The sequence below is a fragment of the Strix aluco genome, chromosome 23 (genome assembly GCF_031877795.1).
Source record: "Strix aluco isolate bStrAlu1 chromosome 23, bStrAlu1.hap1, whole genome shotgun sequence".
Taxonomy (NCBI): Eukaryota; Metazoa; Chordata; class Aves; order Strigiformes; family Strigidae; genus Strix; species Strix aluco.
The window spans coordinates 3,313,944-3,328,994 of NC_133953.1; the positions used below are offsets into that span (position 1 = coordinate 3,313,944).

Consider the following 15,051-nt stretch of genomic DNA (forward strand, 5'->3'; position numbering starts at 1 on the left):
CAAGTGACAGCGGGTGAGGCCTCTCATGCTCCGAGTGATTGTCTCGCTCTCAGCGTCGAGTTCTGTGGCTGTAGGAAGGCTTGGGTTCTTTGGGTCACACAACCTCCTTCAGACAGTTTTTAAAGCAAACCAAATAAACAGAAATTACATGGTACGGACACAAGCTGGCTGTCAGAGCTTGGAGGAAGCACAGCCCTTTCCCGGTTACTCACCCCTGCCTCTGCCCAGCCCTGGTGCTCAGCCCTAGCTCAGCTCCTCGCCCACTCACCCTGTTCTGCGTGTTGCGTGTCCCATCTCCCCGCACATCCCGCACCACTCCCCAGCTCCCGACCCAAACTGCCCCAAAGTCACCGGCTCCCGGCTCTGCCTCCCCTCCTCGCAGTCAGCACAGGACAACACAAACCCCCACCCGGCCCCTGCTTCCCGGAGCAGTACAGAACTCGAAAGGGGACTCCAGGACGCTTGTTTAAAACGCAAGAAAAGGACACGCGCACCTCCCCCCTTGCTTTATTCTCCACTTTATTCTCCTTTATAAGAGAAGAAAAACATTCAGTCAAATTAAAGCCCGGGGACCCTCTGGGGCTCGCCCAGCCGGGCGGGCTGAGGCGGGATGGCGGTGCCAGCCCGGCGGACACTCCTGTCCCTGTTTCTCCTGCCCCGTGTGTCCCCCCCCCCCCCCCCGCCCTGCCCCCGCAGCACGGCTCTCTCCCTGCCCCGGGGCACGCAGCGGGGCCGCTCGGATCCCTTCGGTCCCCGGGACAGAGCAGAGGGGGATGAGGAGCATCCTCCGGGGGCGGGGGGGGGCAGAGAGACCCTGCCCGGCGGGAGCTGCCCCGGCCGGGGGCGGGGAGGGGAGGAGAGGGGAGGGGAGGGGAGGGGAAGGGAAGGTAAAAGCTTCCCGGGGCGCCGCCTCCCTTCCCGGGCAGTCCCGGAGCCTGCGGCCGGGCGCGCAGAGCCGGACCCAGACCCAGACCCGGACCCGGGGTAAGGAGCGGGCAGAGGGCGCCTGGGGGTGACCCCGGGGGGAACCGCCGCTCTGCGGGTGCCCGCGCTGCCCCCCCCAGCCCCGTGCCGTGCGGGGAAAGGGGGTCCCGGCCCCACGGGCCCCGGGGGGCGAGCGGCCGTCGGGGAGGGCTCGGGGGCGTGGGGAGCTTGCTGGGATCGTGTTTGTCCCCAGACGCGGTAGGGCAGCGTGCTCCCGGGAGGGGTCCGAGGCGTGTTTTGGTGGGATTGTTTGGGTTTTTTTGCTCATGTGTGTGTTTTGGGTTTGGTTGTTTGGTTTGTTGGGTTTTTTTCCCCCCTGGGATGGGCTGGGGTGGGTGCTGAGGCAGGCAGCCTGGGCGAACGCCCCTTGCTGAGGGGGCTGCCGTGCTCACAACGTCCTCGCTCGGTGTTTAGCAGGATGGTTTCCATCGTTCTCGAAGTGGCCTGCAGCCTTGGTGCCTGGCTGTTTCTGTACATCTGCTTCTGCTACTGGAACAAGCACCGTTCCCACGAGTGGAGCTGTCGCTTGGTCACCCTGCTGCATGGGGTGATTGTCACCTGCCTCTCTGGTTACGTGGCTCTCTGGGATGGCCCCTGGCCTCTGACCCATGCAGGTATGTCTGGAGTCTTACCCATGTCCTTGTCATGTGGTGGAGTGGGGGGCTGATTGCTTTTGCTGTCTGTTCTCTTGCGTCTATGCTTCTGGGATGGGAATTTATTGAACTCCCCTGCTTCTTCTCCAGCACTTACCGCTTCTCACTGTTAATCTTTTTATTCTTTTTTGTTTGGTTGGTTTATCCTTGTACATATGCAAAGTTTTCAGGTTGGCAGCTTGAGTTTATTGCAGCATTAGGTGTAGCAACGTGTTGAAAATAGACTTAAGTGCTGTTTGCATCTTTAAGGGTGTAATAACTGCTGGCATTTGTTTGCTGTTTTCTATCATTAAATCTCAGATAGTTCTGCTGATGGGGTCAGGCTTTCCATGCCTGTTTTCTAAAAGGGAGGAAGAGGAAAAAGAGGAACAGAAGTGTGGCAGGATGGGATGACCTGCCTGGGTCTGCAGGGCAGGCTGAAGTGTGGAGGGAGAGCAGAACCAGACGTCCAAGCTTCCAGCCTGGCACCTGGCCCATAGGATGAGGCTGGAAACTAAGGAGGAAAGAGACACACTCACAACCTGTATTGCTCCATATAGCAGAAGAATGTCTTAAATTAAGACTCCAGGCTTATGTACGTCTTTCTTTTCAGGTTCACCAAACACACCTCTTCAGATCCATGTGCTGTCCCTGACTTTGGGTTACTTTATCTTTGACCTGGGCTGGTGCCTGTATTTCCAGACAGAGGGGGACCTAATGCTGTTCCATCACACGCTGAGCATCTGTGGCATGATCATGGTGCTGGGCCTCGGGAAGTCTGCTACGGAAGTCAATGCTGTTGTATTTGTTAGCGAGATCACCAACCCACTGCTCCAGACCCGCTGGTTTCTGCGGGAAATAGGGTGTTACCACACCTTCCTGGGAGAGGTGGTGGATTTCTTCTTTGTGTTCCTCTTCCTGGTGCTGCGAATTGGGGGAGGAGCTCTGATCATGTACGCGATGGTGATATCCCCTGATCCCAGCTGGCTGCTCAAGGCTGGAGGCCTGGCCATGTACATCGTATCTTTGGGGTTCATGGCTGAAATCTGCCGCTTTATCAGGAGGAAAATGTTGAAAAAGTACCATTCCTGGACGAGGCTGAGGAGTATGAATGCACCTGTGAAAACTAATGGGCACTTGGCAGCTCATTAATGAGTTGTGGATGACAATCCTTTGGGCTAGGATCCCTGCTACTGAGGCCTATTCCTGTGAAAAGAACTCCTAAAAGTGATGTAGAATTGACTTTCTGGCACTGGCAGTGGTCCGCTACCCCTGGAGGAGATGAATCCGTGCTAGGAATGCGGGGAAGCTGACAGAAGAGGAGTTTGAGTGGAAATCTGAGGAACCTGGCACATCTACTGAACTCTCATTCCCTGACTTCTCCAGCAATGGTACAGTCTCAAGGAAGGTGGCAATGCCAGACCTATTCAGTCTGCAACCAATAATTGCACAGTCTCTATGTTCTGTAATCATTTTGGAGGTAGAATTATTTTACAGTGTAGAGCCAGAAAATGAATTCTGAAAAATGCCATCTTCCTGCCAGTGGGACTGGGTAGGGGTGTGACCTAGCAAAGATTTACTGAGCCTCACTCTCCCTTAATCCTGGAGTTGGACAACACGCTTGACTAAGTACTTGGATGCAAGCCCCTGAACAAGATTCCTGTGCTTGCGAGGTTATAGTAGAGTTGTCCTTTGAGTGTGTGAAGTGGTGGTACTTGAGGTGAGGTAATGTTTTACCTCATTGTTTTTAATGATACATTTCTCTTTTTTGTTTTTAAATACTTGCATTCAAGCAGATACTGATCTCAGAGCAGTGTGACTTCACTGGGATTGACTCAGGCCCTTGCAAACAAGAGTCAAGAATTAGACTTGTGCCAGTAAACCCCATAAGTGGGTGTTCACCTAGCATTGGATTGCTTTAAAAAAAGATCAGGCATATTGTGGGTGAGAGATGGTAGAGAAGAGCCCTCTCTGGATGCTCTTTCTGTCCTGAGGTTGGCTTGTTTTACAAGCTACTTCAGCTGAGTGCATGGCTAACAAGTCTAATATGTGACTGTATTTCCAGGGGTGACAGTGATGTTTAGGCAGATCTCAGTGTAACATCTGCTCCATACCAGCAGGTCTCAGAGTATGGACCAGTTCTGTTGTTTTCTTTACCTCTCAGAATTGTGTTCTGACATTTCCCCTGGGGTTTTAATGTGAATTTCCTTCTGCTTAAGGCTGCAGTTGAGATTTACTCTCCCATAAAAGCCTGGCTTACAGCTAAGAGACAAATGGCCTTGTGTTGCCCTCAGGCTTAGCAAGTCTGGTTGCCTTTCCTTGCTGCTTTCAAAGACCTTGTTTAGAGGAGCTCAAGAGCCCCTGAAACGGCCTGTGTGGCTCTTGCCTAAGTGAGGTGTCACCCCTGCTGCAGAGGTGAAGGAGGGGAGCAGTGGGAACACAGCTGCTGGGGGGGATGCAGCCTGACTAGCTCCTCCGTGCCTCTTATCTCACTGACTTTGGCACTGGTTAGGGCAGATATCTGCCTTGGCTGGGGATTAGAATAAGGTGTCTGGAGAGATTAAAAAATTCCATGAATTAACTTTTGACATGCCCTCTGAATGCACTGCAGCTGTGAATCCAGGCAAGTTAGCAGGCTACTATGTTTAGAAAAGCAGGAGCCTTGCACCCCTGATAGGTTGCCAGCATGGCTCTGGGGAGCCTGGCCTTGTGAGGTATGAACTCCTGCCAGAGTCACTGTGCTCTTCTGAAAACTCCTGAGTGATGAGACTTCTAATAAAGTTACGTTCTCTTTTTAAAAAGAAATGATTGCTGTAATGTTCTTTTGTTCTGGGTCTTAAGGAGGCAACTGAAGTTAATGCTGAGGAAAACAGGCTTGAGTGTAGCCTAAGCATGCTAAAGCTAGTCATCCCTGACAAAGCTCTGGCTCAGGCCCTTCATGCAGTTCAGGAAGGAGTGAGCTGGTGGGGAAACAAGCACAGACTGAGCCATGTGCTCTGGAGCTCAGGCTTGAGGTGTGAAGGATAGATGAGAGTCAGCTGAAGCTCAGATTTGTGACTAATGTGGCCATAACCTGCCTTGCCAATGAATCATGGTCAGTACCACAGGGAACTTAAGAATGGGCCATTAAACTGAGATGTTTGCTCTTGATGGACACAAGGTCACAGGGATAACTTAAATTCTGGCCGTGGTCTGCATCCCAGGTTGCCTCTTTTTCTCTGCAGCAACAAGGTGCCTCTGTTGCTGCGTTTCATCCTAGGAATGACCAGTTTAGAAGGCTTGGGTTACAAGGTGGTTTGTCTATGCTATTTTTGGAGAAGCAATTGAAAGCATGAGAACACCTCTGGTGTTATGTGATGTCCTAAGCCACTGCTCTGAGTGGCTGTTTCCAGCTGAGAACGTGCTACTGCTGGGCCAGGACTCTGCTGTCTGGAGTGGAGGTGGGGCTGGGCTTGGCTTCCAACAAGAAAACTCTCTTCCTTCAGCTGAGGGACAGTAACCCACTGCACCCAGCTTGGATGCAAAACAGAACTGATGGTAGTTACTGTGTGAGATTTAAAGCAGAATAAGTGCCCTCAGGTGGTCATGTACCGTGTCTCATCTAAGAATAGTTTTAGTGTTAAACCCTCTAATGTGATGCTAGAAAAGCATCTGGCTCCACCCTCGGTATCCCATTGGATTTCTTATTTGCTAACGTTTCAAAGAATGTAATTTTTAATATAGGTGCCTGATTTTTATCTGTCAAATGTCCTCGAGGGCTTTTACAGTCACAAAAAGTGAGCATCAGTCTTGGCCTATCGCTGAGGAAGGCTATGGGACTCGTGTATTTCCAGTTCCTGTATCTTTCCAGCTGATTTTTGGATGAGAAGTTTCCCAGTGTTGGCAAGCTAATATGTTCTGTGACCCTCCAGTGTTGTAAGCTCTCCTTAGAATAGGTACAGAAAGAAGGCAAGAAGAAAGAATGTACTGCTGAGGGAGGGTGTAGCTGTACTGGACCGGGTAGCAGAGTGCAAATAACTGCTAGCAGAGGTTCCTGTCCTGAGCTGTTTTGCTGAACGCTGTTCATCTGCAGGCAAAACGAGCCAGCGCCACTCAGCCTGCCTATTTAAACGGCTGACTCTGCACAAAGCAAACAAGAAAATTAGTGTATAAGCTGCACCTAACTTCTGGTACAATCCACCGGGAGGTGATTTAACTTGCCACCTTGCATCTCACTAGATGCAAATTTTGCACATGGGATGATCTGGAACAAAAAAACGCCTCAACTCCTCTATATTTTACCTCGGGCGTTAAGTGGTCCTTGCCTCGTTAGGACTCTCCGAGTGCTTTTCTGTGACCATCTTTGTCATTCTGCCTGGCTGCTCAGTTTCTGTGCTATGAGTCAACATCAGCCCTACAGCTTTCTGTGTCAACACTGTTCTTTGTCCTAACCTAAATATTAGAACAGCTCCACCTCAGTTGTTTCTGAGGCTGCTGGTGCCTGGTCCAGCAAAGGTGGAGGAAAGCAAGAAGAGACTAAGATTTGTGAGGGGAAGCCAATGCACTATGAGTGAGGATGTTGTGCTGAAATAGCTGAAGGATGAGCATCTTGAAGCAATGGGAACCTGTGCCTGGCCTGAACTTGAAAAGTAAGATTAGAGAGATATCCAGTTGCAAACAGGCTTATTGCAAGTGCTGTAAGAGGCAGGACAAGGCACTCCCATCATCTCTATTTCAAAAGGTAAAACCTGACAGGGTGAAGGAAAGAAAAACCCACCCTATTTCTGTGTGTGAGAGATTGTTTTGATCGCATCTTAGGAAAGGAGTGTGTTGGTTGGAGGCACGTTTTTGTCAGCTGCTTTAGGTGTCCTGCTTAAGCCCTGGATTTTGCTGCTCTGTGGATGGACAGGAAGGCAGGAGAGAGGAAAGATGCGGTTTCGCCCTGGATGCTTGTAGTGAGAAGAAACTGCGAGGTTTTGTAACGGCTGCCCTGCAGGGGCTGAGGGGGCCGCGGAGGGCAGGGCTGTGCCCTCTCCCAGCCCGCTGGGGCGGCCGGCCCGGGGCTGTGCGGGGCGATGAACCCCGCGGGCTTCGGCACCTTCCACCCGCGCCGCACTGACGCGGTTTTGCAAGTCCGGGGGCCGTCGGGCGCTGGCCGGGGGCGAGGGAAGCGAAGGCCGCGTCTGCCCGCGGCCCTCGGGGCCACGCGAGGGGGCTGGAGCGGGTCGTGGGTGCGCGGGGCTCGTTTCCTGCGCCCACGGGCTCCAGCGATGCTCCGGGGGGGTGTGTCTGTGTGTGTCTGTGTGTCTGTCTGTGTGTGCGCCCGCACCTGCCCCCGCTCCGCCGGCGGCCGCCCCGCGGGCACGGACCCCCCGGCAGACCCCCGCGGTCAGCGGCCTCCCGCGGGCCCGAGGAGCGCTGCGGCCCCGCCCGCCCCTGCCGTCCCTCCTCCCCGCCAGCAGGTGCCCCTCGGCCGCCGCCGCCGCTTCCTCTTCCCGGTTGCCGGGGGCGGGGGAGGCGCCGGGCCGGCCCCAGCAGCCGCGTCCCTGCAGGTGGGTGCGCGGGGCCGAGGGGCCGGGCCTGGCCCTGCCGCCTCCCCCGGGAGCGGCCCGGCCCCGCGGAGCCGCGGGAGAGGAGCGGGGCCGGGCGAGGCCGGGGCGGGGGGGCGCGGGCAGGGAGGGCGGCGGGCGGGCTCGGCTCGGCTGGGCAGGCTGCGGCCGCGGTTCAGCTCTCGGGGCGCCTCCATTTTCTCATTTGAACCAAAAAAAAAAAAAGATAACGGTGCTGTGCTGGGGATGCCCGTGTCGGTTTTAAGCTCCTTCGGGGCGAACGGGGCTGTTCTGGACTCGGGTCTCGGGCACATGTAATTACCGCAGAGCCTGTTTCACTGATGTCCCCATGGCTGCTGGTGGCACAAACGATACTGTAATTACAGCTGCTTTTAAAGGATGTGGCTCTGTCCAGTGTGCGAGGACAGGCGTCGTTCACAGGTGCAATATCTATTGTATATGGCAATGACAAATGTTAAGCTTTGATGTGCGGTTGGAAGGTGGCCCCCATCTTTCTTTCCAGGGGATGGAGAAACATTTTTTTCATGAGTAGCTGTAGAAAACACCTCCAAGTGTTTAAAAGGTCATTTGTCTTCCTCCTACCAGCCTTGTCCAGCTGGTCAATCCCTTTTGTCACATCAGAATTCTTCCTGCCTTATCTGCCCTTAGTCTAAATGCGTACGGACCTGGAGTACCAGGGATGTCAAGGGAAACACCTGGTCAGAGCAGTTAATCACATCCTTATTTAATTTCCCCGTGTTCTGGAGGCCCATTATGCCGTAATGGTTTTGTTTACGCATCCTCCTAAGTCATCCCAGGTAATACTTGCAACAGGCCAAACAGGAAGGTTGGGCATTGCAACTCTGACTCCTCATCACGCGTAGTCCTTTCGGTGTTCCCCAGCCCTGGGCGTGAATCCAGCACGCTGGCCAGCCGGGACCAGCACGACCAGTGGCACTTTTGCTGTTGCGCAACTGGAAACTCCTGTATCCCCCAGCGTGACTCAACTTCTTTTGATGTGCTTCCCTGAATGCTTAGGAGTAATGAGGCACATCTTATATCACATGGAAAGGTATTAGCCTAGAGTTGAGGGTGTTCAGCCTGGAGAAGGCTCAGGGGAGACCTTAGAGTGGCTTCCCAGTACTTAAAGGGAGCTTTAATGTGTTGTTCCACTGGAAGTTCTCCTGGGGAGAACAAGGGGATTTTACAGGTTTTTCTTCCCCAAGTTGTCCTTGAAATGTGTTAGTGCTAGAGGTTAAAATTCAGTAGCAGGTGATGGCAATGCCTCTGTGTTTCTCTTGACTTGCAGTTGGTGTCACTGCACTGGGAAGATTGCTGAGCAGTGGATCTAGCAAGACACTCTATGTTTTTTGGGTTTTCTTGTTTTTTTTTGTTTTAGGAGTGGAGGAACCAAGCTAGCAAACAAGATGACAGGATGAGTAGGTCAGGTGGGGCAACACAAGCAGACCAGTCAAATGCAGATACATGGGCAGGGAACTAAAACGAAGGGGCAGGCGTAGCTCTGGATCAAAGCCTCGTTGCTGAATGCGGCACTCCTCAGCCTGTCCCTCGGGCAGTGCAGATGAGCACAAACATATCCCAGCAGATCCTGCATTGCAGACTGGTTGGGGAAGTCCTCTGAGGTGCTTTACCAAGTCGCGGAATGTTTTCTGTTCAGCAGGCTAGGAACTCCCTGCCTTACAAGGTCATTGCTTTTAGGGTGTCTTCCCACAGCTGAGGTGACACTGGTGGGGGTCTTTGTGCTGGTGGCCACATGGTGAATCTGCTCTAATTTTCAAGAATACCCTTCTTTGATGTAGGCCTTTCCTCAGAGGAACTGCAGTTCTTCTGCAGAAAAAAAACCTGTCAGGAGCAAGCAACACCATCAGGAAACAGCACAGTAACTCAGCGCTGGGATGGTTGTGGGTGAAATGCTGCACTGGATTGTGCTAACGCTGCCAAAGGCTAGAGCTTCTGATGCATTTTGTCTTTCTGTTCCTGTGACAGGATGCTGTTCCCCCTGCCTCTGCGGGTAGCCTGCAGTCTGCTTGCCTGGCTTGCTCTCTACACTTGGTTCTGCCATCGCTACAAGCACCGGAATTACGAATGGAGCTGCAGGCTGGTCACGCTGACCCATGGCATCCTTGCTACCTGTCTCTCTGCTTACATTGGCTTCATTGATGGCCCCTGGCCTATGAGTCACCCTGGTAAGTAACGAAAGTTGTGGTCCCAAGTCCCCCAGTGGGTGAATGGCACAAAGTGGGGTTCTCCTACTACCTCAGTATCCAGCCCACTGGAGGAATGATGATTGTAATGATGTCTGAGCTGCTTTGTGATGGAAGTACTAGAGAAATGGAGAGACTGGTACTGTATTTTGCTAGTGTAATGGCCCTCCCCAGCTGCCGTCTGGCAGAGTGTGCGATCACGTTGCGTGGTCATTACGTGTGTGCAGCTGCTGGACTTACAACTACAGTATTGTGACTTGTCTGCCTTCTCCAGCTGAGCTGTGATCAGTACAAGCTAATACTGGCCTGCCAGTGCTGAAGGTGAATACTCCCTCCTTGTCTCAGATCCTGCCTGCTTGTTGCCTCCACGCTTTAAAGCTCTGTCTGGTGTCTTTATGTTTCAGGATCACCAAACACAACTCTCCAGGTACACGTGCTGTGCCTTAGCTTGGGCTACTTCCTCTTCGACCTTTGTTGGTGTGTGTATTTCCAGACAGAGGGTGCCCTGATGCTGGCCCACCATCTGGTGAGCATCTTGGGCATCACGGCATCTCTGGCACTCGGGGAGTCGGCTACGGAGGTCAACGCCGTCATTTTTGGTAGTGAGATCACCAACCCACTTCTGCAGGCCCGCTGGTTCCTGAAGGAGATGGGATGTTACCACAGTTTGACAGGTGATGTGGTGGATTTCTTCTTCGTGGTCCTCTTCACTGGGGTGCGGATTGGAGTGGGGGCCTGGCTGATGTACTGTGAGCTTGCTTCGCCCAAACCCAGGTGGTACATTAAGCTGGGTGGCGTCATCATGTACGCTGTCTCCTGGGTTTTCATGGTCAGCATCTGTCGCTTCGCTAGGAGGAAGAGCATGAAGAAGTACCACGCTTGGAGGAGCCGGAGGAGTGATGAGATATACTTGAAAACTAACGGACATCTGAAAAACCACTGACTGGATCCTGAGTAAGACTTCCTCGAGTTCACAGTCTGGCAAGGAGGGGATCGTGCCTGAAATGCCACTGTCGGGAGAGGAGCCAACACACGTTAGAAATTCTGCAGCCAAATTTATCCTTGGCATAACTCCACTGAAATCCATGGAGCTATGCCATGGATTCATTGGACCTGCAGTATTTGACCTGGCAGAGGCTGGCTCAGTGTGTACATAAGCATACGCTAAATGAGATGAGTGAAAGAAGGGCTAATTTTACAGACTAAACATAACTAGTCCAGCAGTGCAGGTGTAAATAGTAATGTTAGTAGCAAACTCCTTCAGCACTGGTAGAATATTGGAAGGGAGGAGAAAATAACACTAGATCTTCATGTTCAGTGTCCTGTACAGTCTAGACATCTAGAATGACTCTTCTTAGGGTTAGGAAGAAGCATGTTCTAGTGTTTCATCAGAGTTGGGATTCCTGGCTCTTCCACCAACTCATTATGTGACCTTGGGCAAGTCACATAACTCGAACTCTGTGCCTAATTTCCCCATCTGTAAATTGGGGGTGATGGAGCTGATCCATCTGTGTTATGCACTTTCAGATCTTTACTTGAGAGGTGCTATATAAATGCAAAATGATGGTTGTTATCTGCACTTTGTTTATTATCCCTGTGTTTCCCTTGGGAGAAATTATTTTGGTGGTTGAGCTAGAGTGTGACTCTAGGAAGAACAGTATTTCAGGTAGGTCGTTGTTTCCTACCCTAATTCCTTTTAATAACTTATTTAATAACATATTTATAACTTATTTTTCTGTAGTGTCCAGAAGCTCTAATCAGCACTGGCGCCTTGCAGGACTAGGTGCTCTGTGAATACCCCCAAAGACACAGCCCCTGATGTGAAACGCTTTTCAGATTTTTTCCCTCTTCTTCATCCCTGACTGTTAAAACTCTCCCCACCCCCTCCAAATACTGCTTTTAACTCCTTGAGTGACCCAACACTCTCCATTATGAGAAGCCCCATCAGGACTTGCCAGTAAGTGGTTTTCTGGCCCATGGGCCAAGCCCTGTTTTGTCTGCAGAATGCCAAAGTTCCCTCTGCTGTGCTTATTGGCCCGAATGCAGGCATAGCGTGGAGCCAACCTGAGACCAAACGGCATGCCTTGAGACTGTCAGACAAATACTCTCCCCAAGCTGTAAGTAACTTTAAAATAAGTAACTGCTGAGTGTTTTACTGCGGCAATCTGCAAACAATCTGTAGTTGCTGATTCTGGCAATCTAAAGGGAAGAGGGGCCAGAACCTGATTTGTAGTGAAGGCTGTGTATTTCTGTCATCCCAGATTCAGATCAGTGTATCTGAACCCAGAGTCTGCCACAGTGTTTGGGGGTAGTGGGGTACGGTAGGTGAATGTCTGGGGGCTCTACGGAAAGATGACTGAAAAACACTTGAAACTAGCACTGATGTTTTTCCCCAGGACCATAGATACCAGTTTCGACAAGAGTGTTTCCTCAGATCCAAATTGGGATGTCTGGTTGAAGAGTGGCCAACATGCATATTCAAAACATGGTGGCTAAAGGTGGAAGAGCTCCCCAGCGTCAAATCTGTCCCCTGCCCTGTTCAAGCCAGAGACCTAACCTTGGCTCTCTTTCATCTGAATTGATGCCTTGATCCCCGGGCTTTGAATTCACTTCTGTCTCCCTGATTGGATCTGGGTCACATTATAAAGTGAGCATTTATAGGGTAAGAGAAACTTATTTTACAGCCTAATAATTAAAGAAGCGAAAGGCACAGAATCTGGCCTTTTTTAAGCAAAAAAAATGAACCTGACTGGCAGAAAAAATAGGTGTTAACTTCTCTGGTCCCATTTGCAGGGTAAAACTGTCCCCCAGTTGGCAGCTTCTGGTGTTTATTTCACTGTATGTTCTTAAGCGCTGTTTCTTTGTTATTGCTGTCATTATGTTGATCATTTATTTTGAGCCTCAGCATCAAGCCTCCAGGGCAGCTCAGGTGCTGGTTCTGCTGTGAGCTTTGCCTGTTGCAGCCAAAGACGTGGAGAGCCCAAAGCACTTCAGATGGGCAGAGCCAACTGATGGGTGAGCTGGTGCTGAAAAGGAAACTTGACTCATTTAGCACAGCACAGGGATACGACTGTTGAGCCTCGAAGGGAGCCAAGAAGGGCTAGTTGGGGCTTGCTGGTTCTTTCCCAGCTCTGTTGCTGTTGGGCATGTCAAGGAGCCTTTTTGCCTCAGCTTACCCACTTAATTAAGTGGGTACAGTATTACCTACCTCGTGGAGTGTTTTCATGTGTTAACACTGAGCCACCTTTGATGAATGCGTGGTGGTCTGTGTCAAGCTGTGCTGTATAAAGGCAAAATGCTGTTGCTTTGAGCGAAGCACTTCCCACTATGACCCATCATCAGTACTTTGTCACCTGAACATGGCACTTCCTGGCATCTGGCTTGCCTCACAAAAGCAGGAGCCCAAGGTGCTTTGCAGAGGTGCTTACGGGTAGGAGTCCAAAGGAGTAAGCTAGACGCACACCTAAAGATCAGCAGTGCTGCTGCTTGTTCAGGTGGACTCCCAAGTTGAAGAAAGGATGTCTGGTGGGTTTTTCTTAGTAAGGATTGCAGTACATCTGGAGCCAGAAAGAGTTTCAGCAGCCAGCCTGACCAGGTGATAAGGACTTTCAACAGCAAGTCCTGAAGAAATGTATGTGAAAACAGCCTGCTCATTTCTCAGCGCAGCTGTTGACTTGCCCACCAAGAAGAGTTTCCTGAGCAGTCCCGATGATTTGGACTCTGACCTCTGCTGAGGTTTGGTGTGCAGCTTAATGCGTGGTTACAGCCCTTCTGTGGGGGCTGTACAGCCCGTACCTGCCCAAGTGAATAAGGCTGTCAGTAACTGCAGGCATCTATGAAACACCTTGTGTGAAGATGTTTTGAAAGACCATGCACTTTTCATGGCTGAGTGGTCACCTTCTTCAAACTGTGGGGAAACATAGTTGGAAGTAGAGCACTGTGATCAATGCTGAGGCTTTAGAAGTTAAGCAGGGACACCAGAAAACAAAAGAGCAATGAGGAGTGGCTTTAGGAAGTAGAGCTAGCAACGATGTATCAGAGCAAGGCCTGTAGTCTTGTCTAGTGGGCTCCAGCATAGAATCACAGAACCAGAAGTATAACTTTCAAGCTATGGAGCACATGGTGGGACCTGTCTTCAGGCTAGTCCATAGTGGCTAGAGCAAACTGTAAAAGGAAACTGCAGAACTAGTGTGAAATAATAACTTGTGTTTGAATTACTGTGTAATAGCAACTAATGTTCCACCAGTGAATGGTGTAGAAGCTTTGTATTATGTTTTATAAAATAAAGATTATTTAATTTTATGAGGAATTTCCTTTCTCTCTTTGGATGCAGTTCTTAAGTTGTATTGTGTGTTGCTGGATGAGTCGGCATTGCCAGTGTAAATGAACAAAGCGATGGTCCGTGGGTGCTTGTCAGGGACTGAGCCAACAACTTGTACAGCTGTCACCATTTAACAGGCAGAGACACCACTCTTTGCAAGGTCGTCCTGAGGAGTACTTAGTAGTTTGGTGTTTGCTAATAGGTGCTTCCAGGTTGTTGACTGGCTGAACAGGGTGCATTTCTCCCATAGGTTTGTTCCCAGGCCTTTCATGGCGCCTATCCTCAGGCGACTCATGGAGCAAAAATGTTTCCTTTGTTTTCCATGCCCTGTATGCTAAAGGAGAAGGTTCTGCTGTGTTTCCACACCATAAACCATGAGCTCTTCTCAGTCATAAACTAAGCGTTGTTGCCTGGGAATTGTTTCATTGGAAAGTCTGATAGGAAGAGAGTATGTTTTAGCATTATTTAGTGTTGCCTTGCGTGGGGGTACTTGCAGCTGTAGAGATGAGCCAAAGTCTGCACCGTGCAAAGGTCCAAGTGGTGCTAATCTTTGGTCTGTGGCCTGCTGAGGTATTGCTTGTGTACTGGGGAGCTGTCTTCAGAGCCAGAGAGAAACTGCAGGGCTGTGCAGCTGCTGGGAGCTGTGTATATCGTGCTCTGTTCACCCCCCAAAGCTCCCTGGGCAGGACTGACTGTGCCATGTAACGCGCTGTAGGAGATGCGAGCTGCCAGGAGGGTGTTGTGCAGGGCTCAGGTCTGTTTGCACAGGGGCTTCTTTTGCCCTTGATGCAATAGGTTAGCACTGGGAAAGCCACCAACACACAGAACAGCTTTGTGAAGTGATTTAGAAAGTTGTGCACTCCTTTTTAAAAGCAAAGGATGCTCCTAAAATAAGAGGAGAGGAAAGCTTTTTTTTCAGTGATGCTGTCAGCGATTGCAGTAAGAGACCTAGGCACCAAGAAGAATTTCTGTGCACTGGGCGCTGTACAGACCCAGAACAGAAGAAAGGCTCTGCCTGCATGGCCTATGCCAGCAGCTCCGAAACTGTGTGTAGCCAAGCCCCGCTCAGGAAAGACCTGAGTGTTAGTGTTGCGTTGGTCAAGAACAGCTAGTCTGCCTTGCTGATGGTCACAGCATTTTGCCAGAGATCCAGCATGCCAAAAGTCTGCTTTCTATAAATAGTTAAGCCAATTTAGTTGTTTGCATGTAACCCTTAAATCTACCTCAAAATCCTCCAGGTCCGGGGAGCAGCTGTGTAGATGTTGGCTAGAGGTGCTGGCCTGTTTACACTCTACAGGCAGCCCGGCTGCATGATGAGGGGGTCTCAGGGACTGCAGTAATTTATGCTGGGGGTTTGTTTA

The 15,051-nt window shown here is 51.0% G+C and overlaps 2 protein-coding genes across 8 annotated transcripts; both read left to right on the forward strand.

Annotated features, from left to right (window-relative positions):
* The first annotated feature begins 868 nt into the window (after positions 1-868).
* Positions 869-4,421, forward strand: LOC141933700 (TLC domain-containing protein 5-like). 2 transcript variants are annotated; one of them, XM_074848630.1, is made up of 3 exons: positions 869-984; positions 1,399-1,598; positions 2,230-4,421. In XM_074848630.1, exons 2-3 carry the CDS (start codon positions 1,403-1,405, stop codon positions 2,766-2,768), a joined length of 735 nt encoding a protein of 244 aa, XP_074704731.1. In that variant the 5' UTR covers positions 869-984; positions 1,399-1,402; the 3' UTR covers positions 2,769-4,421. The 2 variants fall into 2 exon arrangements, with proteins under 2 accessions (XP_074704731.1, XP_074704732.1); XM_074848631.1 differs by having other exon boundaries at positions 886-984; positions 1,402-1,598.
* TLCD5 (TLC domain containing 5) lies at positions 2,876-13,678 on the forward strand. Of its 6 annotated transcripts, none has more exons than XR_012626193.1 (4): positions 2,876-3,007; positions 9,152-9,351; positions 9,774-11,486; positions 11,766-13,678. XR_012626193.1 is itself a non-coding variant. In XM_074848627.1 (4 exons), the coding sequence occupies exons 2-3, from the start codon at positions 9,153-9,155 to the stop codon at positions 10,310-10,312; spliced, it is 738 nt and encodes a 245-aa protein (XP_074704728.1). In that variant the 5' UTR covers positions 2,876-3,007; position 9,152; the 3' UTR covers positions 10,313-10,323; positions 11,111-13,678. The 6 variants fall into 6 exon arrangements, 5 of the variants coding, with proteins under 5 accessions (XP_074704728.1, XP_074704729.1, XP_074704725.1 ...); XM_074848627.1 differs by having other exon boundaries at positions 9,774-10,323; positions 11,111-13,678; XM_074848628.1 differs by having other exon boundaries at positions 9,774-10,323; positions 11,356-13,678.
* The last annotated feature ends 1,373 nt before the right edge of the window (positions 13,679-15,051 follow it).

Excerpts from the sequence above, each read along its gene's own strand:
- LOC141933700 (XM_074848630.1), top strand. The coding sequence starts at position 1,403 with ATGGTTTCCATCGTTCTCGAAGTGGCCTGCAGCCTTGGTGCCTGGCTG. Across the intron at positions 1,599-2,229 it reads CTGGCCTCTGACCCATGCAG|GTTCACCAAACACACCTCTT; the intron begins GTATGTCTGGAG and ends CTTTCTTTTCAG.
- TLCD5 (XM_074848624.1), top strand. The coding sequence starts at position 9,153 with ATGCTGTTCCCCCTGCCTCTGCGGGTAGCCTGCAGTCTGCTTGCCTGG. Across the intron at positions 9,352-9,773 it reads CTGGCCTATGAGTCACCCTG|GATCACCAAACACAACTCTC; the intron begins GTAAGTAACGAA and ends TTTATGTTTCAG.